Consider the following 25,092-nt stretch of genomic DNA (forward strand, 5'->3'; position numbering starts at 1 on the left):
CCACACATCAGAATTGTCCTGCAGCTGCTACAACAAGCAGCCAGTCCACCTTATAAGGAGCCAGTGGTGTTCAGAACAAGATCCGGGTTACTCTGGGCAACATAAACATCTGCAGCTCCCGTTATAATGCGCTCCAACCCGGCGGCGCTAGGACCGCGGGGGGGACGCGGGGCTGGGCGCTCAGTAATCGCCTCGCAGCCCCTTTCACCAAATAGGGAAATAAAGTTTCGTGATTCAGAACCCGGTCACTCCGTCCTGATTAATATTCATGAGTTCATTAGCATAACCGAGAAACACCCCAGGAGGAGCCCAGGGAAGAGGGCAGCGAAAGAAAAAAAAGGCAGGGCAGCCATTTTTGCAGGGACTGACTCCATGGAAAGTTTGCTGAGGTGAAGAGAAGTTGATATTTCATTTGTGAATTACGTCTATCGCCCTGTGCCCAGCATGAGTGCCAAGGAGTCGTCTACCCCTGTGGAGAAGTATAAGCTGGTGGTGGTTGGAGGAGGAGGAGTGGGCAAAAGTGCCCTAACTATCCAGTTCATCCAGGTAAGACCCCGCAGCTGCTGTGAGGAGGGGGCTCTGCGCCTGGCACCCATAATGGGGCACCTTGTAGGAGACGGGGTGCGGGTTGGGAAGGATTTGTAGCTGCAGGGCATGAAAACTTCTGGGTAGGGTGTGCCGTCTAACTGAAGGGGTTAATGCAGGTAGGTCCTGTGTGGTAGGTGAATATGTGTGTGCATCTGACACTGGTGGCATAAGGGGGGCACCCTCATACTAGGTGGGCACCTTGCAGTGGCCTGATTTATGGGCACACCTATGGGCAGTTTACCCGCTCCCCTCCTGGGGCTCTTCCTCTGGTATATTTCTGTGGTCCTTTTAGACTGTCTTGGTCACCGGTCTCTAATCTTCTCCAGTTGTTGCGAAACTACAACTCCCAGCATGCCCTGACTGCCTCTAATCCAGGGTGAGGGGTCCAAAGGCAGGATGGCTTACGTGTTTCAGATGGCGTATTGATGGCGTATTGGTTGATGTCAGATTATGGGGGTGCAGGGGCAGGCCGCCCCACTCTTGTGTAACTAAGTTCCTTCGGGCTGGGCATTAGGGGGGTCTTGCTTACCATTGCCTACCAATATCTTTGCACTGCACAACCCCTTTAAATCCCTTCAGTCATGGCCCGTCTGAGAGGACTTTGTAATACCCGGGTGCCCTCGATGAAGGTGCCAGTGGATTCCAGCAGGTGATGGCAGCGGGGCGCTGACCCATGCTGTAACCTCAGTATACACATTTTTACAGGTAGTACAGTGAACACTATAGATTTCATCTGCTACTGTTCACACAAGGGGGTACTGATGTATATGTAAAGGCTATCCTTAAGACCCCCATACACATTAGACTTGTCAGCTGAACTCTGTTTTCACCGGGATCGGTCAACAAACTAATGTTTAAGGGGAGCTCCCGACAGATGAGAAGAATAGGATTGTGCATGTTGAATTTTTCTGCCCAATCCTTTTGTTCTCCTGGGTGAAACGCCATAGACAGCAGCTTTCTCGTCATGGAAAATACATGCATGCACGACTGAGCTGAGTATGCATGTGGATGGGGGAGTGGGAGGAGGGAGCTGTAAGAGATTGTCCAGGATAGGCCATCAAGTGAGGACTTTTACAGAGCCAGTTCTGTTACAGCTTCCATTTGTCCTGATTTCCCCCATTGTATTATCTATATGCACGTGTTATTTCAGTGGTGGGATAAGTGGCCACCTGGCGCTGCTTATCTACTGGAGAAACTATAGAATCTAACATCTCGGCTGCTGTGGTAGTCCTGTAGATATGACACCGATGGACAGATTTGCCAGGCAGTTCTCCATTTGTCAGAGGGGTTGCTTGGCTGGTAAAAAGTGTTACCTCACCGATCCCCCCTCTGCTCCCAGTCCGACTCCTCCTGGATCCCCACTGGTCTCCCTCTCGTCATAGGAAATGTCAGCAAGTGACCGGGCAGGCATTAAAGGGGTTGTCTGTGTTGTATAAAAACTGAGCTCCGGTCCTCCTGCTGCTTCCGTGCACACAGGTCACTGCTGCAGTCAGTCACTGGCCTCAGCAGTACATGGGATGTCTTTGCTGAGGCCAGTGATTGGCTGCAGAGGTGACCTGTGCACAAAAAGTCATCGCTGGGGCTAGAAAGATGATGATGTCAGCAGCGGGAGGACCAAAGTGCAGCGCTGACAAAAGCAGAGGAGAATAGAGTATCCATTCATTTGTTATTTGAGGCCATATATATATTAAAAAGTTTGGGGAGCCCCTTTAAGGCCTCATGCGCACAATCGTAGTTTTGGGTTTGAGTCTGATCTGCATTTTTTGCCGTTTAGATGTGAACTGCAGGAACGGCGAACAGATGTCATCCGTGTGTTCGTCCTGCAAATGGTAGAACATATTGTATTCTGGTCTGTTTTGCGGACAAGGATAGCCATTTCTACCATTGGGACTGGGAATAATGCACCATGCCCACAGCTGGTATTCGTTTTTTGCGTATCGGTGGGTTACGGACCGTAGAACACATGCGGTCGTGGGCATGAGGCCTTACTGTGCGTTGAGAGTGACCTGGAAGCTGAGAAGGTGACCCGGGTAGGGCTGGAACAGGCAGGGATTAGTAAGGTGGGATGTGTCTTTTTTTTATTCCATTTTTGGGGTAAAAACATGATGATCAGGAGTTGGGGGTGGTGTAGTCAGGACATATATGGCAAACAGTTATTTGTCCCCAGACCCCCCAGCCATACACATGCACACTCAGGTCGGCCACTGCTAGCCCCTTCTGGTGGTGGCTTATCTCCTCCGAAATAAAATAAAGAGGATTGGACATGTTGAAATGTAACTGCTCTTTATTTCTTTTGCCTGACAGATGATCAGCCGGTCCCTCCGAAATAACTTTATTATGTATGGTCACCCTTAAGATAGAGATCCAGCTCCACCCTGAGCCTGATCGGGGCCCGCAGGGCAGTACACGGAGGACGAGTCCTCCTGCCAGAGGGGGCTTTTTATTCAGTGATTCAGCTTTGGTGTAATTCAATTATTGCGTAAACCTTCCTACTGCCATAGGGCACGCTGCACAACGCTGATTAATGCCGCCTTCACTTAACCCTTTGTGACATGGAAGCCTCATCTCCGTAGTATGCAGCAAGCATATTTGGTAGTTCTTAGATTAGGTTCATTGCTTAAGGGGGAGACCCACCGTTCCTTTGTGGTCTGTGAGATTAGAGTCTTGTCGAAATGAAGAAGTCACTTTAAAGGGCTGAAACTCCTCAGGTTGTGAGATTTCTGTGACCGAAACAATGCTTAAAATCTAAGACCACCCCCAGCAGTTTGTAAAACAAAGGGACCTTAACAATAAATGAAATCTGTAAGCTGTGCCAAAGGGGTTTGGATGCTGCAAAGGACATGGAGGTCCCTTCTTTTTGGAAAAAAAAAACCCTCACCAGTATCGTGTCTGGGTGATCTGTCAGGGTAGGATTATTTTTTTAATGTAATTTTTATGGCTACTATGGTCAATAACCCATACTGTGATCCCTGAGTCCCTGCCGATTCCCCCATCGGACATCCAAATCTTCCTTAGGGCTTGTTCACACGAACGTTGCCCCTCCGTGCTGTGGACTGCAAATTGCGGTCTGCAGTGCACGGGCACCGACCGTGGGCCAGCCGCATGCGGATCGTGGACCCATTCACTTAATTGGGTCCGGGATCCTTCCGTTCCGCAATAAGAGCGGTGTGGAGGCACGGAAAGGAGCCCCAGGAAGCACAACATAGTGCTTCCGTAGGGTTCCGTTCCGTTCCGCATCTCCGGATTTGCGGACCCATTCAAATGAATGGGTCCGCATCCGTGATGCGGAATGCACACGGCCGGTGCCCCATGTATTGTGGACCCGCCGTGTATTGCGGGCCTCAATATGGCAACGGAGGGGCAACGGCTGTGTGCATGAGCCCTTAGGCTATTTTCACACTGGTGGTAGCCTTTTCCGGCAGGCTGTTCTGGCAGGAGAACAGCCTTCCGGATCTGTGCAAGTCCACCATGCTGGTGGAAGTCCGCTCCTGCCCCATTCACTATAATGGGGGTGGGCCGGTGGTCTGGCCGTATCGCGGCAAACATGCAGAGAGGCAGCTGGACAAAAAACGCAGCGTGCTGTAGTTTTATTCTGGCCACCTGTCGGCATGTTTGCCGTGCTGCGGCCAGACCTCCAGCCCACCCCCATTATAGTGAATGGGGCAGGAGCGGACTTTCGCTAGCACGGTGGACTTGCAGGCTGTTCCCCTGCCGGAAAAGGGTACCACCATTGTGAATGTTCAGACAGATGAGGGATCACCTAAGGGTTCAAGGAGGAAGATCACTTTGCTCGATATCAAAAGCTTGAACATGAGAAGTGCTCCCCTATAGTCAATTACAGGTTCCGTCCTCGTTGGCCAGAGGTCAGCAGATTTGGGAATATTTGGGTGTAAATAGTTTTTTTTGGGGAGTTGGCTCAGCTGAACATTTTTGGACTGAGGTAACAGTTTGTCGTCATGCAGTGGTCTCTGGTTACATTCCAGCCGTGAGGGGGGATTTATTGTTCATTGTGCAGAAGAGATTTGTAGCAGGAGGCCTCAGCGCTCCTTATCTAACCTGCCCCACCCTGTCCCATCTGCTCTTACCTCAGGGTAATCATTCCTGTACGCTCCATGCTGAAGACTATGCCGTTTTGAGAGATTTTGTAGTAGGAGAAAATCCATTCAGGTCAGGGATTGTTCTGGAAATAGCCAGACGTCAATCAAGATCGCACCCAAGCAGAGTATCATGGAGCTGCACAAACAACATCTCTCTCTACATGAGCTATATCAGGTGTCTGCTGCCAGTCTGGGGATCATAACCAGAGGTTATGGAATTGCTACTTCTGTCATTTTTTTTATATGTACTGACTAGCTTAAAAAAAATCTGGAGTCTTAATAAAGGCCCATAGCTGGTGGAGGATTTGGCGAAGTTATGAAGAGGCGCCGGCCTCTCCATAACTTCGGTGCATCCAGCGCCAGTACATTTAGACCTTTTTCTACACCTCTTGTCGTCTGCACCTCTAGAATATCGCCAGAATCCGCCCTTTTCTTACGGTGGAAATGGCAAAAACTCTTGTTGTTGCCTTGATTCATTCTCGTCTTGACTACTGCAACCCATTACTAATCTGTCTCCCTCTCACTAAACTCCCCCCCTTCAGTCTGTCCTAAATGCTGCAGCCAGGCTCATCTATCCATCCAGCCGCTACACTGATGCTACTAGCCTGTGCCAGTCACTTCACTGGTGGCCCATCCACCAGAGAATACAGTTCAAACTTCTCACCCACAAAGCTCTCCACAGTGCTGCACCTCCATACATCTCCTCCCTAATCTCCATCTACCACCCGACTCGTGCTCTCCGTTCTGTTAGGACCTAAGATTAACATCCTCCATAATTCGTACGTCTCACTCCCGTCTTCAAGACTTTTCTCGAGCTGACCTACTCTCTGGAATAGTCTGCCCCGGAATATTTGGTCAATTCACAACTTCTCCACCTTCAAACGTGCCTTAAAAACACATCTTTTCAGGCAGGCTTATCAAGCTCCCTAAAAGGACTTTTCCCCGACTAAACCTCCCCCACCAACTCCGCTGGCCTAAACTCGATCCTCTAGTAGTCCCAAACCCGAAGCAGATCGGCCGGCACCACTCCTGTCAGTTCAATAATGGCTCAAATCCTACTTATCACAATCAACTACCTTATGTGTCACCCCCAATTCCTCATAGATTGTAAGCTCTTGCGAGCAGGGCCCTGACTCCTAGTGTTTTAGTTGCATATTAGCCCGTTAGTTTGGTTTTGTACATGAACCCTATGAATTTGTAAAGCGCTGTGGAATATGGTGGCGCTATATAAATACATTTTATTATTATTATTATTATTATTATTATTATTACACCTAAAACAGGTGTAGAAAATGATGAATGAGAAGAGCCTGCCGGCCGCCCACAATTCTAGACCTGGCGTGAGCGGGGAGAAGTCGCAACTAACCGCTGCACCACCACCTAATATAGGCTTATTTCGGTATAATAAATGACCCCCATTATCTTTTATTAATATTGTGTAACTAATTTATTATTTTTTCATACATTTTTAGAAAAGTTTAGAAATGTTAATCATAAATATATTTTACTAGCAGAAGGACCCGGCTTTGCACAGGTATATTTAATCTATTTCATTTAATGTTTGTGTGTGTCGTTAAAAGATATCGAAAGTATCCCCCATAACAATGACCTCTACAGCACCCCGCCCCTTTAACAGTGACCCACCCACAGTGCCCCGCCACTTTAAAATGGGACCTCCACAGCAGCCCATCCCCTTAACTTTGACCTTCACAGCAGCCCACCCCTTTAACAGTGAGTTTCACAGCACCCCACTCCCTTGACTGTGACCTCCACAGTACTTTGCTGCCTTAACAGTGACCTCACAGTACCCCGCTGCCTTAACAGTGACCTCCACAGCAGTTGCCCCTTTAATAGTGACCCCTACCCCTTAATAGTGACCTCCACAGTGTCCGCCCCTTTAATAGTGACCTCCACAGCGGCCTGCCCCCTTAACAGTAACATCCACAGTGAACGCCTCTTTAACGTGACCTACACAGTGCCCGCCCCTTTAACAGTGACTTCCAGAGCGCCCTGCCCCTTTAATGCTAGGGCTACACGACGACATGTGTCGCACAACATTTTGTCTCAACAATTTTTAGAATGATAGTCTATGGTGTCGCACTGCGATATGTGACATGCTGTGACTGCGACACAACAGTCGCAAAAAAATCCATCCAAGATTGATTTTTCTGCGACTGTCGCAGTTTCAGCATGTCGCAGTGCAACACCATAGACTATCATTATAAAAATTGTCGTGCAACATTTGTAGCAGTGTAGTTGTGCCCTATGTGTCGTGCAACTTATTGTCGTCGTGTAGCCCTAGCCTAAAGCTGACCTACAACAGTGAAGAAAAATGGCTGGGTTGTTATGGAAACCTGGAGAAAAACTGTGTGTATGTGTAGACTAAGGGCTTGCGAGCTTCTATTGGCTGATGAGGGACGTGTGACCTTGTGTATGGCAATTGGGATATGAAGAGAAAGACTTGCAGGCTTGTATTGGCTAATGCAGGTCATTTTTTGGGAATATCTCAGGAACGGTACGTCCTAGAGAGCTGAGACCCCCCACAAGATTTCTTTCCAGGTAGCAAGGGATGTGTATACCAAGTTTCGTTGAAATCGATGGTTGCATTTGTTGCTGGTTTTGCACCGTTAGCCGGAGTTGCGCACTAGATGTATCGATACCACTGCCCAGAATGGATCTTGACCGGTACTGGGGATGACGCAAGGGACTTACAGGGTGGGATAAGCAAGAGGCTGGGGAGGAGTAATGTGAAAAAAAGGCAGGGCACCTATACCACAAACCCCACCCCTGGGCACTTGCAAGCCCTCATTTGCATAGGTATTAAAGAGAGTCTGTCACCAGCCTGACCGGTTTTAAATAGATCACATTGTTCAGTGGGACACAAAGACATGACACAGATGTTACCTGTGTTTAGTTTTTCAGATCCTTCAAATCGCCCAAAAAGTAGTTTTTATGATATACTAATGAGCCGTCGGAAGTGTCCAGGGGCGGAGAGTTTGCTGAAAGTACCCAAGTTCCCCCGCCTCACTCGCGCCTAACTCCGCCCCTCAGTAAGCTCTGGCCAGCCCTGTGGCTCTGTGACATCATATTTCCCTATAGCCGTTTGCGCATCACTGCCGGGTCCAGGCATGTGCAGTGTTCTGCCCACTGCCAGTTACTTGGCGTGAAATCGGCGCATCTTTTGCGGCCCCACTGAAAATGAATGGGTCCACCATAATTGCGGAATGGATGCGGACTCGTTTTGCGGACGTGTGAATGGACCCTTAAAGGGAGTCTGTCACCAACCTGACCAGTATTAAACTGATTGCACAGTTCAGTGGGACACAAAGACACAACACAGATGTTACCAATACTAATAAGCCATCACAAGTGCCCAGGAGCAGAGAGTTTACTGCAAGTGCCCAGACCCCCCTACCTTACCCGCTACTAACTACGCCCCTCGGTGTTCTCTGGCCAGCCCTGTGTCTGTGTATCATCATTTTTCCCTGTAACCCAAATCCTGCGCCTTTCGTGCATCATCGCCGGGCCCGGACAGAGGCACAGAGATATACAGTGCTCATGCGCCTGCACATGCGCACTGCATATAAGTCCTTCACTTGTCGTTGCCTGGATGAGAATTCTGTATCATGAAAAGCAGTGAGATAACCAATATGGCTGCCTTCTCTGCTCACATAGCTTTCCCAGACTCTTACGTTTTTTTCTTTAGAGTGAATTATTGACTGATACGGGTTTGCAGCCTTAGGCAGGTCAGTGGTAGAAGTGATAAATGAGGAAGGTTTCGTACATGAGTGAACTATACATCAAGCAGATCAGCAGTATACTGACTCATGAGATGAGGTCGCCGTCTAATATTTCATAGCCATGTCTGCTGTGATGGAAGATGAAGGTGAGGTCATTTGGTGATGTCATAGGAGAAAATCTATCTTATTGTTGATATATGGGGTTACTTTCCACTATTGTAGCATCAGTATATTACAGGGATAGCAGATGTGGGGGTTGGGAGCTGTTAATTATTTTTTTCATATTTTTTTTACTTTCCTGGTGCAAAACGGTCTGAAAAATGGCTAGAAGCTGTAGAATCGACTACATTCACAATAGCTTTGTGAATCCGGTAGCCTGATCCCATGGGTTGTTCTGACATAAATGCCGGATGTGGGCCAGACAAAAACCACTGCATGCAGCAATATTTGTCTGGCCAAAACCTGATTCCCATTATAGTCAGTGAAGATCCGGCAGTACAGTGGTCCCTCGAGTTACTTAGTAAATTGGTTCCGGGACAACCATTGTCTAAGTTGAAATTGTAACTTGAGTCCATAACTCTATGGGATACCAGTAATTGGTTCCAAAGCCCAAAAATGTCATCCCCGAATAAGAAAAAGTGAAGTTTTAAGAAAAATAAGCAAATAAGCAGGACAGATAAAGCGAGTCCTTAAAGGGGTTCTCCGGGAATTATGAAAATGAAAATACTTAAATATTACTTAATTATAAATATATTCCCAAATACCTTTCATTAGTTATAATGGCTTGTTTTGTCTGGGGAGCAATCATTAGGAGAAATAAAATGGCCACCATCCTATTCGTACACACAAAACCTGTCCTAATCACACGGGAGCACAATTTACTTCAGAGCACCGAGGTAAAGAGCTGCCTCATCCTCCTCTCTGCTCTACTTGTCAGGGATTATGATCCTGAATACAGATGATAAGATCTTCAACTTAATCATGAGGAGACATGAAGAACAGAGAGGATGGACAAGACATACTGTGGTAATGTGGGGCTGTGTTATTGGAGACTGCATACAAGTACTGCTGCTCATTACCCCCACCTCCTCCCCGTACTTCATGTCTCCTCATGAACTCCATTCCTACAGAGATTCAGCTGAAGATCTTATCATCTATTCAGGATCATAATCCCTGACAGGTAGAGCAGAGAGGAGGATGAGGCAGCGCTTTACCTCAGTGTTGTGAAGTAAATTGTCCTGCTCTGTGATTAGGACAGGTTTTGTGTGTACTAATAGGACGGTGGCCATTTTGTTTCTCCTAATCATTGCTCCCTTGACAAAATAAGCCATTATAACTAATGAAAGGTATTTGGGAATATATTTCTAATAAAGTAATATTTAAGTATTTTCATTTTCATAATTCCCGGAGAACCACATTAGGTAACAGAGACAGGAATTGATGCTCGAAGCTGTAAATCACTTTCTGTGGTGAGGGCAGGAGCTTCTTCAGGGTCTTACATAGTACATACATGTACAAGAAAAATGGAGTCGCCACTCAACTGCTGTCCAAAGGAGCAGCTCATCCTGGCACAGACAGGGGGCAGTAGAGAACATGTAATACCATGAACCCCCTGACTGTAAAGCGCTGTGGAATATGTTGGAGCTATATGAATAAAGATTATTATTAGTACCACAGAAGAGCTACTGGATAACCAGTAAAGGTGTTTTACCAGTGAAATGGCCATGTTTATTGGTTGGATCAGGGTATGAGACATTGTATGTTGAGTCTGGTTTCATCTTGTGATGGCCCAGAAAAAGACCATTGTATGTTGAAAATTCTGTACCCTGAGGCCATTGTATCTTTAGGGACCAGTGTCTATGGTCATATCCAGCAATGCCGGATACGGTGACCTCCGGTATCCTGATCCTCTGCCAGATCAGGCCACCGGAAATCAAACGTAACTGAACAGGGCCTAGCAGAACCATGAAACACAAATTCAGGTCCGGGAATCTAAGACCAGTATCACACAAGTGCATTTTTGACCCAAACTCGGAGCATCATAGGGTCAGTAGTCAGGACGGGACACGCAGCTGTAATACAGGCGCAACATTTGCCCATCCACTTGTGTGAAACTCGCCCAAGGTGATGCTTTGGTCATGCAATACCAAGATTGCATGCAGCGACTGAATGGGGTCTCGACAGCCGCAAAAAATACAAACAGGATTTCTGGTCACACATTGCAAATGGCTTCTTCCAGCCTAGAATGCAATGTAAGTCGTGTGACTGGGACTCACTTGCAGGGGGTTTTCTGTCTGCAAATCTGAAGTTGCATGTGACTCAGAAGCCAAATTGCACCCTAAAATAGTCGGGCCACTTCAGCGTGAGAAATCGCTCACACTTTGTGGTCACAAGAAGAAAGTGGCTGGGTAGTGCCAGCCTGAAGTCTACTACTGATTACTGCATTCTGTGGTCCCTGTTATCAGGGGTCAGTGGGTTGGATGACTGATTGGAAGTCCAGTAATATGCCTGCCGCCCCATGATCACTGAACTCGTATATATGTAGGTGTGGGTGACATCAGCCGCTCGCTCGGACTACTTCGTTTTACTGCTTCTTCAAGGAAGAAAAATGGAGGGTAGAATCCTAATGTGTCTTTCCTGGTAAGGAAAATGCAGAAGAGGTGAAATCCCTTTAACCATATGATTCTTGTATGTAACAAAGAACATAGTAATGGAGAGTGCGTCTCCTTCAAGGACTTGGTATAGTGGTTCTGTATCCTCAATCCAATAAAGAACTACCAGAGCACATACTAAATACATTTGCTTTATTAATAAATAGAAAAACATAGGATAATGCATACAAAGAAAATAGTGCAGGGAAAGGCGGCATCCAGGAGGAAGACACAGGGGAAATGGGTGTAAATTACAATGCCCACATATACCCATGTATAAACAGTTTGAAGGGAACCTGTCACCAGTTTTATGGTGTCCTAACTAAGGGCAACATAAATAAGTGACTGATTCTCTTAGCACAATGCTGGGTCACTTTCTTTAATTGACCCAGTCAATCTGCCAACATCTTGTATTGAAAAGCTCCAGCTCATAATGATGAGTCCTGAATATTCATGAGCTCCTGACTCTCCCCGCCCACCTGCTGCTGATTGACAGTTATTTTCCATATGAATCAGCAGCAGGTGGGCAGGGGAGTGGCTATAGCTGTTAATTAAATAAACGCTGGACTCAATGACATCACGCTGGACTCAAATCAGCTCATTAGCATGCCGCCTCTTTGTGTGTATATTATGAGGTAACCATCTGTCACACCAGTAAGTGAATACATCTAAGGCACTTTTTAGTAGTTATTGATTGTATATAATTAGTTAGATTATAATCAAATATCCACATGACAGGTTCCCTTTAAAGTGCAAAGAGTACATCACAGTTACGGCAGAAAAAAACATTACCCATGCTGTGCTTCCTCCGGGATGTACGAGCACTGGTGCTCGTTATATATGGAGCTCTGTTGGTTTACATTATTGGGGGATAGTTCTGTATCCTAATGTCTGTATAGATTAGGAAAGCTTGGCTGCTTTCTTCTGGAAACAAGAGATTAAAATAGACAACAAAAGGAGTATCAGGAAGGATAGAAGGGGGTAGAATGTGGGAGAGGAGGCGCCAAGAGGACCCGTGCAAAAAGTAGATGACTAAAATGTGTATGCTAATCCAGAAGATTGTTGAAAAGTGAGGATATAGAACTAGTTCTGCCAGGAGGCTAAGACCCACAAAAAACGTTATGCGGAACTATCCAATGAATATGGATGGACTTCAGGAAAAATAGATATAGAGATTGTCTGAGGCGCCAACTGTTCAGAAGAATTGTGTTATAAATGTCTAGAGAGGGCTAGAAGCCATATAAACTGTATGGAAGTCAGATCCAATAAAATAAAAATATAAGGAATAATAAAACCAGTATAGATCAGTAAATATAAATGGATCAAATATTGCAAAATTAGCGTTGTAGAATGTGGACACACAGAAAGGCCAATACGGGAAGAATTACTTACTTCTCCAGGGAGGTGGGTGTGCAAGATAAACTTAAGACACTTGCCACCCTTAAATGATCTGGAAAATATATATATAAACAGGCGGTCCGCCGGCCAGAACTGCATGCCGCTGGGGCGCGCATGCGCTACGCTGAAAGAAAAGAGACCGGAAGAGTGTTCCTGTCTCTGCCGCAAAACAGGAAAAAGAAGGGCCAAATGTGCGTTCCAGTCCACACGCCGCTTGCGTATTAGGGCTTGTTCACACGACCGTTGCCCCTCTGTGCCCGTGCTGTGGACCGCAAATTGCGGTCCGCAATGCACGGACGGGCACTGGCCGTGGGGCTGCCGCTTGAGTGGGGTCCGTGATCCGTCCTTTCCGCAAAAAGATAGAGCTAGTTCTATCTTTTTGCGGTGCAGAGGCACGTTTCGCACCGCATCTCCGGATTTGCGGACCCATTTAAGTAAATGCCGAATGCACACGGCCGGTACCCCGTGTATTGTGGACCCGCTGTATGCGGGCCGCAATACGGCAATGGAGGGGCAACGGTCGTGTGAACAAGCCCTTAGAGATGGCAGGTAACTTAGTTCTGGAACACTCTTCTAGTGCGTTTTCTTTCAGCGTAGCGCATGCACGCCAGCGGCACGCACTTCTGGCCAGCAAACCACCTGTTTACAAATATTACCACCTTTACAGATATTATCATCCAACTGTCCCCAATGGGGCTCACATATCAATATGTCTTTGGAGTGTGGGAGGAAAATGGAGTACCTGGAGGAAACCCACGCAAACACGGGGAGAACATTCAAACTCCATGCAGATGTTGTCCTTAGTCGGATTCGAACCTGCAAGGCACCAGTGCCAACCACTGAGCCACCGTGCTGCCCCCCGGTGAGGGAGGTAAAGGTGGCAAGTGTCTTAAGTTTATCTTGCACACCCACCTCCCTGGAGAAGTAAGTAATTCTTCCCGTATTGGCCTTTCTTTGTGTCCACATTCTAAACGCTAATTTTGCAATATTTAATCCATTCAGATTTACTGATCTATACTGATTTTATTATTCCTTATATTTTTATTATATTTGACTTCCATACAGTTTATATGGCTTCTAGCCCTCTCTAGACATTAATATACAATTCTTCTGAACAGTTGGCGCCTCACACAATCTCTATATCTATTCTTCCGGAAACAGCGCCACTCGTATCTGCAGGCTTTGTTTGGTATTGCTGCACTCCATTAACACAACAGAAAGGCCTTGTAATGATTAGTGTAGACTGAGAGGGACGTGGATGTAGTAAAGTTTTATTACGCGTCTATTGTTCTGCCGCTTAAATGATTCGAGGAAAAGCATCTCAATCTGCCAAATGTACCTTTTTTTATTTTTTTATTTATTTTTTACTCCCTATAAAAATAAGGCTCATCAAAGTAAACCATGTGGCGGTATAAAGCAATAGTCATCGGAAGTGGCTGGTGATAGGGAACAATGGATGCAGCAGACAGAAGGATTTGGTAAAATGGCTCTTTGGGGTGTTTCTGTGTGTGTGCCGAGCCGTGACTGAGACTTGCTAGAAGGCAGACCTAAGGCCGCCATACATGTCTATATCTTCTGACTCCCCCATACACACTCTGCCAGAGAATGAAAGGATAGGGTGGAAATATTCCATTTTCACAGTCCAGGGTTATCGCTGCACATTACACTGTCGGCCGAACCTATCGCCTCTCCTAAAAAGTCTGATTAAGTAACTACTTGCATTGTAAGTCAACGGGCTGGCACCATCGACATACATTGATATTCATGCCAGATCCAGCTTGTTCCATTTTGAAAACCGGACACAAAACCGCAGTTATTGTGTCCGGCATCAAAATGCAACAAAACGGAATAGATTCATACCTATGCATCCTGGTCAGTTTTGCCCCCATTGATAATGAATGGGGACAAAATTGAACTGTTTACTCTCCGGCAGAGGATCTCAAAATCGGAATTGAAAACGCAGATGTGAAAGTAGCCTAATAACAATTCTGCAGCATCTGTTCTTATGTCTCTATGTTGTGCCATTCTTTCATTATTGCTGCTAGAAGTTATGAATGAAGTACTAGAAGTTTGTAATGAAGGTTTATCTGAGTGTTAGCAGTTGAGGGCGTGCCCCTGCACAGTGTAAGGCCTCCTGCACACGAACGCGTGCGCCCCATGGCCGTGCTGCGGCCCGCAATGCACGAACACCGAACGTGGGGCAAGGGATCGCGGACCCATTCACTTTAATGGGTCCACGATCCACCTGTTTCACAAAAAGATAGGCTATGTTCTATCTTTTTGCATAACGGAAGTACAGGACGAAACCCCACAGAAGCACCTTCCATAGGGTTCCGTTCCGCACCATTCCGCATCTCCGTATTTGCGGACCCATTCAAGTCAATAGTTCCGCATCCGTGATGCGGAATGTACACGGAACGGTGCCCGTGTATTGCGGATTCGCATATGCGGTCCGCAATACGGCAACGGGACACCTACGGTCGTGTGCAAAAGGCCTAACACTGGCAACACTGATTGGATTGAACTGGTAACACCCAGCTGGACCTGCATTGCAAACTGCTTGCAATTTCAGCGCTCCAGATGGCGATCAAAATGGTCACCAATGCGCCTTAAAATTTTCAGATGGCGACAAGACTTTTTAGCCTTGTCGCCATTTGCGACGAGGCTGCTGCACTGTAGCTGAATATTGCGGTGGGGCATGGGAGACAATAATTCCTTGCCCCGCCGCTCCAGCGCAGGCTTAGCAGCACAGAGGAGAAGGAAGCAGTCTCTCCCTCCCCTCTATGCCGTTGCCACCAATGAAAAGACAGAGGGGAAGAGGAGGGGAGGGGCTGAGGCGCACTACGCCACCAATGATGTTAACTCACCCATTAATTCAAATACAGGAGGCGGGTGCTGGCTGCAGAATCAGATAGCCGGCACCCGACCTCGATCCTGCGATCCGTGGCAGTTAACCCTTCAGGAGCCGTGTCACCTTGTCCCCCCTAAAAATAGTATTGGACTGTTCTATTATGGGCCAGACGTTCCATAAAATGCGTAATGGTGTTTTTATTTTTTGTTTTGTTTTTTTGCGTGGTATCGAATGGTATCGAGTATCACAAGACTTTTTTATGGTATCAAAACCGAATCAAAATTTTGGTATCGTGACACACCTAATATGTAGTGCTGGCTCATTACTGTGACCTGTGTCTCCTCTTCTTCAAGTCTTTTTGCTTTATTATAATTATATATATTTTCAATTTGGCGACTAACAATTTAATTTGGCTCCTAAATTTTTCAGTGTAGGAGCCAATGGCTCCTGTTTATTTATTTTTAGCCTGGAGCACAGAATTTATTCAGAACTTCTAGAAGGAATAATAAAGGAATGGCACAACATTGAGTCATAGGAATTGATGCTCTAGAATTGGAGTCACTAATCTAGAATGTCTGACTTTCTAATTTGGCAGCTAGGATCTGAGCTGACCCCTGTATTCTTTTGTTGGGTGTAATAGCTGAGGATGACTTTGTATCTATTATTGTCCCCGTTGCTGGCTTAGGTGTGTTTGCTTTGGAATTAGATTGCAAGCTTCATGATACGGAGGCTGATGCATTGAAGCTAAAGTCTCTGTAAAGTTTTCTCTAAGATGTCAGTTAAATGGATAATATTAGAAATAATTAAGTGTTGTCCCGGGAGGAAGACTCTGGTGAACCTGCTCTCATCTCTGCCGTCCTCACGGCTTACTATAAAAATAAACCATTTCTTTGTCTCTTGATAAACAGGAAATGGCAAGAACTTAATAGTCGGCTGCTCTTCTGCTAAATAAATCCCATGTACGGATGCAAACAATACAAGCAGGCGTGCTCTGTGGCACTCGCTGAGGTCAGAGCGCCCTTTCTTTTACTTCTCTTTCATCATTAAAGGGCACCAGGAAATTCACTGTTAAAGCAGGCACAGTCTTGTAGGGCGACCTCAGCTGAATGTAATCATACCCTTCACTTAGGCCGCATGCACACGACCATATTTTTGGTCAGAAAATGCGGATTGGATGCGGACCCATTATTTTCAATTGGGCTGCAAGAGATGCAGACAGCACACCGTGTTGTGCTGTCTTCATCCGTTTGTCCGTTTCGCTGGCCCGCAAAATGATAAAACATGTCCTATTGTCTGTTTTGCAGACAGGAGTAAAAAAAAAAAAAAATGGTGGGATGCACATGACCGCAAAAGACATACGCTTGTGTGCATGGGGCCATGCAATTGGTTGCTTCATTCTGCAAATGAGCAGTTAAGTGCACAGAGGACAGGCCCAAGCTCCTCCTGCTTCCTCTGCCAGCTCCTCCCTCTCCTTGATTGACAGGACTAAGTCCCTGGATAGTCTTCTTACCAGGCCCTGGTCAGGAAGGAGGGGCTGGCAGAGGAAACGGGAGGAGCCAGGGTGCACAGAGTGGCTTGGGCCCACCCCGCCTGCAGTCGCTGTATGACAATAACTCATGTGACAACAAGGCGACCAGTAGCTCTGTGTGTTTTACATTTGCACCTACAAAATGATGTGGACCCGGATAGCCCTGCCTCTTGGTCTTTCCGTGTAGATGATGTAAGCACAGGCAGTAATGCCTCCCTGACTGTCCCTGGAAGTGCAGATAGTACTGCCTCCTTGACTCTCACTGTAAACGATGTATGCTTAGCTAATACTGCCTCCCTCATGGGAAGAATCGTGTAGCATTTAGCTCTTTTCTTTCTGTCAAAATGATAGAAACCACAAGGAACCTGATGGGCGCCTTCATACGTCAGAGTTAGTGTCCATTGTGTAGTAGATCCAGTACTGCACACAGATGTGAACACAGCCTAAGATGACATTTGCTTTACCTGCCACTTTCTTATTGCGCTCCATTATGTGGCCACTCGCATACTTGTTTCCACAGGGTTGTACCAATGAAACTGGCTGACCTGTTACAAGTTCACTTGGCAGCTGAAGGCATCTGTGTTGGTCCCATGTTCATATGTGCCCACATTGCTGAGAAAAGTGATGTTTTAATATATGTAAATGAGCCTCTAGGAGCAACGGGGGCGTTGCCATTACTCCTAGAGGCTCTGCTCTTTCTGCAGCTGCTGCACCTCCTTTTATGGGTTTTGCGGACAAGAATAGGCATTTCTATAAGGGCCATTCTATAAAGGACGGAAGGCACACGAGTGGCATCAGTGTTTTGCGGATCTGCAATTTGCGGACCGCAAAACACGGCACGTTCGTGTGAACAAGCCCTAAGACAGTGCTTGTTATAGACTTGATAGTTCTTATGGAATGCCATACGCTTTGTGTTAGGGCTCAAGCACACAAACTTATTTTCTTTCCATGTGCGTTCCGTTTTCCGTAATGCGGACAATAATAGGACATTTTCTATTTTTTTGTGATACGGACATACGGAAACTGAATGCACACGGAGTAACTTCCGTTTCGTTTTTTTTGCGGACCCATTAAAATAAATGGTTCCGTATACAGTCCGCAAAAAAAAACAACAGAAATTTCTCAGCGTGCATTCAGTTTCCGTATGTCCATATTTCCGTTCCACAAAAAGATAGAAAATGTCCTATTATTGTCCGCATTACGGACAAGGATAGGACTGTTCTATTAGGGGCCAGCTGTTCCGTTCCGCAAAATACAGAATGTACACGGACGTCATCTATATTTTTTTGCGGACTGCAAAATACATACGGTCATGTGCATGAGGCCTTAGTCTGAGGAAATAGATTTGGTCTTCTGTAGAGCTGAGGCCTCCAGTCATGTATCCAGCCCTAGGAACGCCGCGCTCCTGCCCAAAGACTCACCAGCCCAATATATTGTTTCCTTAGCTATTTTTGTCACTTGGCTCTCAGTGCCACAGACTTGGAGTAAAAAAAGCAAGGATGAAGTTTTCCCGCAGGCGTAGAGGTTTTTCCAAGTCTGCTCACACAATGTAGCGTGCCCTGTTCACTGGCTGCAGCACAAACGTGTGTTTATTACCACACGTCGCCATTATGGTCAGTGCGTTCCTGAATGTCACACCATCAATGGAAGTCTAAATCTGCTGGCAGAGATATGTGGGGTAAAGTAGTGTCTATGGGGGGCCCCTACTGAAGGACACTACAGCCGGCCACTCTCCAGTGGACAATAGCAGCACAGCAAATGGAGGAAAAAGAGATAGAAGCATAGTTTATGGCTGCTGCGTTTTTACTGAATAAAAAAAAAATGATGTTAATCATTTTTATGGTAGTAAACCATAATTTGATCGTACCATGTGAACAGACTCTCAGCACATGCACCTTTATCAGGACAATCTATTACAACAAAGGGCACATGAAAAAGACAAGATGGCACACACTGAAAATCACATGATGAATCCCACATTTTATTAATATCTAAAACATGATCACAAAAAAACATTAAAAGCCATTAAAAACAATGTTGCATGGGAGTTGTACAGGAAAGTAAATAAATCTGCACCCCTACCTTCCCCCGCAATCTAACACTGATAATTATATTCAAGTGAGACGAGGGGGTCATTCATCAAACTAGTGTAAAGTAGAACTGGGTAGTTGCCCATAGCAACCAATCAGATTCCACCTTTCATTTTGGACAGCTCCTTTGGAAAATGAAAGGGGGAATCTGATTGGTTGCCATGGGCAACTAAGCCAGTTCTACTTTACACCAGTGACCAGTGCCTATCAAGTGGAAATACAAATGAGAGTGATCATAAACTCCAAATCAGCTGATGTCTATTAAAAGTGCTCGATGTCTGGAAAGAAGGAATACAACAATATGCACAAAGATTAGTGATGCAAAAGTGAAACAAATAGACCCAAAATGGTAGTTAAAGTGAAATGCTGGTCTCACATATCGCTTGTGGTGGAAGGCCAAAGCCCCATATATATCGCCGCTATGATCATGAGGGGGTATAAATACCAGAAGGGTATGTCGTTGGCGTCTGTGAAATACAAATATGGCTGAACAGGACAATAACGTGATTAGGATATAAACAGTCATATTATGCGCCATAGCCTTGGCCATAGGTATACCGGTGTGGCTGTAAAACACATAGCAGTATGCAGAGAAACGCATGTGGTCTATGCCACGTGGTTCTTGCCCACTCAGCACAAATATCTATATGTATGAGCTGCTTAAATATCAAATCGCAATCAAACGAAGGGGCTGCGACGGCCTTCTGGACATAGGACCCTTAGGCTCCATGACGGGACAATGTTGGATAGAAAAGTATGGGCTAGATTTCAGCGCTGTGTGCCGCACTAGATTTTCTGTCATAAGTGAGTAAACTCCCAACAGACTGTGGAGGTCAGCTCGGAAGGTTGTCACCCAGCTTTCCCAGAAAACGTCTTAACTGAGAAATGGCAGAAAAGGACAGCTGAGTTTAATGTTTTGCCGTTTCTTTTGGTGGCCGTGCTGTTTGAAGGCATTTTGACCTTGTACCTCCTGGAGCTCACGCCCACAGTTTGCTGGCAGGTGGATTCACCTCATGTATGGGACATCTGTGAAGTGTCTGTAGGTTGTCTGCCATTGAGCACGTCACGGGGTAGTAGAACGCTTGTATTCATCCATAACGAGGAAAGAATTCCAGTCATACACATGGCTGCTTATTTTGTGGAGTTACGGGAATAGAATATATATTTTTCTCTCCCCGCGTGTTGTGTGAGTCATGCCTGGTAACTCGGCGACATGGAAGCCGTGCTGGTCTAAATCCGGATCCAGGTGACCAGAGCATCTTGGGAACACAGACACCTTTGTTACTTGTCCATGTCTGTCAGGTGGCTGCATATTCTATGTAGGTGTTTCTGGGAATGGTTGGCACCAGGCAGAAGGAAAAGACTTACCCCTAATTCTGGACAGTCCCTTTAAAGATATAAGAAATGGCTAAACCTGTCTTTGTTTTTGGGAAAGCTGGATGGTGCACATGCTGATCACCCAGCTTTCCCATCTAGCTGGTCAGGACTCATGCCACTCTATGGAGGAAGTAAATCTGCACAAATCCTTTTTATGCTTTTTACGTCATTTGTGAGTTGTGGTAAAGTTAGATTTTTACAGTTACATGTAGCCCTCGTCTAAAAGCTGATGTGGAGCCCAACCCTAAAGGCGAGTGTCGATTGAACTAAATCTAAATTGAAATATTCAGCTTGATGAAAAGTATGGATTAAAGCAAAAAATTATACATATACGGTATGTTTTAATTGACACTGGCCAAGTTTTGGACAACAGCAGTAGAAATTGATGGTTTCCTGCAAGCTTTTTATGATGTCTCCAAACTTCCAGTGGATGTTTCCAGGATAAATATGTGGATTCCCCTGGCTCTTCGCCCTCCCATCTTCGTCTTGAATTAGTAGAAAAGGCTGGCGTTGGTATGAATGGAGGATTCTTATAAGATGGATTCCTTTGTCATGGCTGGGGTATGTTATTCCTGGTCTGTGGGTGGCCACAACTTCCTCACATTTCTGCAACTCCCAGAAAACTGAGAGGACTGGCGAGAGGGTCCATCCGGAACTTGACCTGTGTATTGGCATTTCAAGGTCCAGCGGCGGGCTATTTGCAGTCAGTTTGATTTATGGCCTGTACAAATAGCAGGATGTTTAACTTGTAAAGAAGATAAAGCTGTTGACTCTTTGTAACCACGGCACACTTGTGCGACATTTTAATGGCTTCCATGGAATTATAGTGTATCTATAAAATGTAGGCTACGTCCACATCAGTGTTTTACATTCCGGTACTCTGTTCCGACAGTGGAGCAGCATACGGAATTTACGTATCCGGCATAGGGTACTTTGCATACGGACTTCCGGATCCGGAAGGCAGTTCCGCCAACGGAACTGCCTGCCGGATTCTTCTAACGCTAGTGTGAAAGTAGCCAGAGCGGACACCACCGGGAACCTCCGTATCCCTGGGATCTGTTAGGTTTCCAGCAAGAACACCGGCTTTTCTCAGCAGACACCCGATAGATCCCATTATAATCCCCATTTCAGTGAATATCAAGTCTGAGTTTATCAGGATTGTGAAATCAATATTAGCCCCATCCCTACAAGTCGGGCTATTACCAGGCCACACAATCACATATGCATGTGGATGTGTGCGTGGCCCCATAGATATAAATGTCATTGTGCTATTCGTGAATAAAATGGCTAACACACTGAAGAAACAATACAATAGTATGCAAGAGCCCTCGCAGTGATAGGGTATAATGCAAGTGGGGGGAAAAAACCACACAGCACTGTGTTCATCTCAACCTGTATACTAAAAATAACATGTTATATAAAGTGGTAAAATAAAAACAGTACAGACAATAACAACCCCCATTACCGCCCCCCAAAATAACACGTTAAGTATTCCCATACATCCTAAAATGGTACCAATGAAAACTACTTCTTATCCTGCAAAAGCACAGGCTGACATATGGCTCCATCAACGGAAAAATGACTTGTGGCTCTTTTTTTCCATGGGATGTGCTATTATTCTGGAAATGTAGTGAAAGACAAATGGAATAATACATATTTTGTATCATCTTCGTCGCACTGATCCATAGTAAAAAAAAGGCTAGAATAACAGGCTAGTTCATCGTAAATTTAAAGAGTCAAAAACTGTGGAATTCCTTTTTTTCCCCATTGCTCCACCTAAAAAGTTAATAAAAGCTCATTAGTAAGTGAGTTGTACCTCAAAATAGAGTGACTAAAAATGCTATTCATCCTTAAAAAAACAAGCCCCTCATATGTCAACGGTAATCTCAGTGCAAAGCAAAAATGAAAAAAATTCTGTGGCCGTAAAGGGAATTTGTCACCATGATTCTGGACTAGTAGTGCTGCACATAAGGAGTACAGATCGCCATTTTTTAACCCATTGAGGACCCTGCGATTTTCTGTTTCCTGCATGCACGACTTTTTGTCCGGCCGAAAGCCAGTCCCTATTAGATCCCATTATAGTCTATAGGGATCCACTGGTTCAGGGCAATATCAGCTTGATGTCGTCAAAGAAGCAGCAATAGAAAAATGGGCCGCCAAAATGTGTCCAGTTGTTTGGTGATCCTCTGCTTCAGAATCACTTAAAAAGTACCTGCTCGACACGTGCCACGGCCAGGATCGCTGAGCAGCGGTGATCCCATAGAAATAAACGGCATTGCCGCAGCAGTCGCAAGAAATCCAACACGGCTGGATTTCTTGCGACTACCACGAAGATCCTATTAATTTCTATGGGATTACCTCTGCTCAGCGATCCTGGCCGGGACCAGTGTAGCCCTAGCCCAGTGATGGCGAACCTTTTACAGACTGACTGCCCAAACTGTAACCCAAAACCCACATATTTATCGCAGAGTGCCAACAAGTCAATTTACCTGACTACTACAGTCCAATATAGTATATCTTCCATGTACTTTATCATTTACCTATATAATAGTCTGCCTACATTCAGTGCGCTGCCTGTGCCATTTATAGTGCGTCCTGTGCTGATTAATGGCAGGAAAAGTCTAAGGCATATTGGTACGATTTTTTTTCCAGGGTGTGGGTGCCCAGAGAGAGGGCTCTGAGTGCCTTAGGTTCGCCACCACTGCCCTAGCCTAATGCTGCATTTACTTGCAGCGATTGAGCGCACAATTGTGAGGAAGAAAGTGTGCCTTCCTGATAATTCCCTGATCGTTAGTGGAGGTGGCGAGTTGCATTTCCATGCAATTACCCATAATCCTCTGTTGGCCCGCCATGTCGGTGTTTCTCTGGTGTCTGGGTCACGAGGAGGGATCGACTGATTATCGGAAGTACCGATATTATCGGCCAATATTCAGGGTTTTGTACATTATCGGCATCTAATCTTGCCGATATACCGATAATGCGTATAAAGCGAATACTACCGTAGTGAGCGCTTCCATTATGGAAGCGCGCACTAGTATGCATCGGGTGCCGGGAGCAGCAAACGCTTCCGATACTCACCCTCCCTGGTCTTCTTTGATGAGGCCCGCGCTGCACTGTTCTGACCCCGTACAGCATCAGGACGTAGTGCGCGCACTATATGACCTGACGCTGCACGCTTTTAGGTGACAGTGCAGCGCGGGCTGGAGAAGACAGGGGAGCGAGACGCCTGACCCGGAGATGAAGAGGAGCAGCGGCGCAGTAGAGTTGAGGAGTTTTTTATTTTATTCATCTGAGGTCTGATAGGGGTTAATAAAGGTCTGATCTGAGGTCTGATAGGGGTTAATAAAGGTCTGATCTGAGGTCTGATAGGGGTTAATAAAGGGCTGATCTAAGGTCTGATAGGGGTTAATAAAGGGCTGATCTAAGGTCTGATAGGGGTTAATAAAGGGAAGATCTGAGGTCTGATAGGGGTTAATAAAGTCAGTGAGGAGGGGGTATGGTGTGGAAATTGGCATTTGGCACTAGTATATTATAAATGTAAATTATAAATTGCTTACCAAATAAGGGCTTTATTAATTTATAATTTACATTCATAATATACTAGTGCCAAATGCCAATTTCCACCACCTCAGTGACTACCAACCTATATAATATATATTATGAGATATAAAATCTCGGTATAAATTATCGGCCTGAAAGTTCACAGATTATTAGTATCTGTATCGGCTCTAAAGAAATCAATATCGGTCGATCCCTAGTCACAAGGAGTGTTGTCCTATCAGTACTATTCCCCCTGTTATCGTGCTGTATGTTTGGTAATGGGGCTGCTCGGTGCCAGGCTGATATCACATGTAGCACAGGACTGTGAGTTCTGTTTACTGCTGTCACCATCTGAACAAAGTCTGAGGTAAAGTCTGAGGTAATTACTTTAGCCCGCACCTTGTTTGCTGCTGTCTGGTCGGCAGAGCAAGCACTGCTGGGTTATGACCGCCCTGTCTCCCCACATAAGATGTGATTATAGGGGAGGAGGTGTGTACTTTGCATCAATAGTATAAAAGTCCCTGCATTATCTGGAAAGCTGCATGGCATCCAATATGGCAGAAAATGTGTCCAGTTGTTTGGTGATCCTCTGCTTCAGAATCACTTAAAAAGTATGGCGGCAGATTTGGCAAAACTGGTGTAAAGTAGAACTGGCTTAGTTGCCCATAGCAACCAATCAGATTCCTCCTTTTATTTTTCAGAGCTTCTTTGGAAAATGAAAAGTAGGATTTGATTGGTTGCTATGGACAACTAAGCCAGTTCTACTTTACACCAGCCGTGATAAATCTCCCTCTATGTGTATTTGTCAGTTAGGACTCTGGGTGGGAGCTGGAGCCGCAGCCATGTTGGTTGGTTGTCACCTATCTTTCCTAGATTTAAAGGCAATAGGAGGATTTATATATGATGATACCTATTGCATCTTGGACCTTGTGTAAAGGCAGGCAGCGACGACCCAACACATCAAGGGGGCATTAAATTTAACTATTAACTCATCTGTCATCTGACTAGGAGGGCTGTTTAAGGGCAGCATAAAACATGGCGAATGGTGCACTCTTAGCCCAACAGCATAAGTGCCACACATCACATTTTTTATATATATATATATATATATATATATATATATATATATACACAGGGAGTGCAGAATTATTAGGCAAATTAGTATTTTGACCACATCATCCTCTTTATGCATGTTGTCTTACTCCAAGCTGTATAGGCTCGAAAGCCTACTA

At 45.6% G+C, this 25,092-nt stretch overlaps 1 protein-coding gene across 1 annotated transcript in view; it reads left to right on the plus strand.

Annotated features, from left to right (window-relative positions):
- The first annotated feature begins 330 nt into the window (after positions 1-330).
- The window catches only part of RRAS (RAS related), a 44,579-nt gene continuing 19,817 nt past the window's right edge, over positions 331-25,092 (plus strand). Inside the window, exon 1 of the mRNA XM_040433959.1 lies at positions 331-546. Coding sequence (XP_040289893.1) covers positions 445-546 — 102 coding nt within the window. The 5' untranslated portion in view covers positions 331-444. The remainder of the gene's footprint in view (positions 547-25,092) is intronic.

Source organism: Bufo bufo, chromosome 1 (genome assembly GCF_905171765.1).
Source record: "Bufo bufo chromosome 1, aBufBuf1.1, whole genome shotgun sequence".
Lineage (NCBI taxonomy): Eukaryota > Metazoa > Chordata > Amphibia > Anura > Bufonidae > Bufo > Bufo bufo.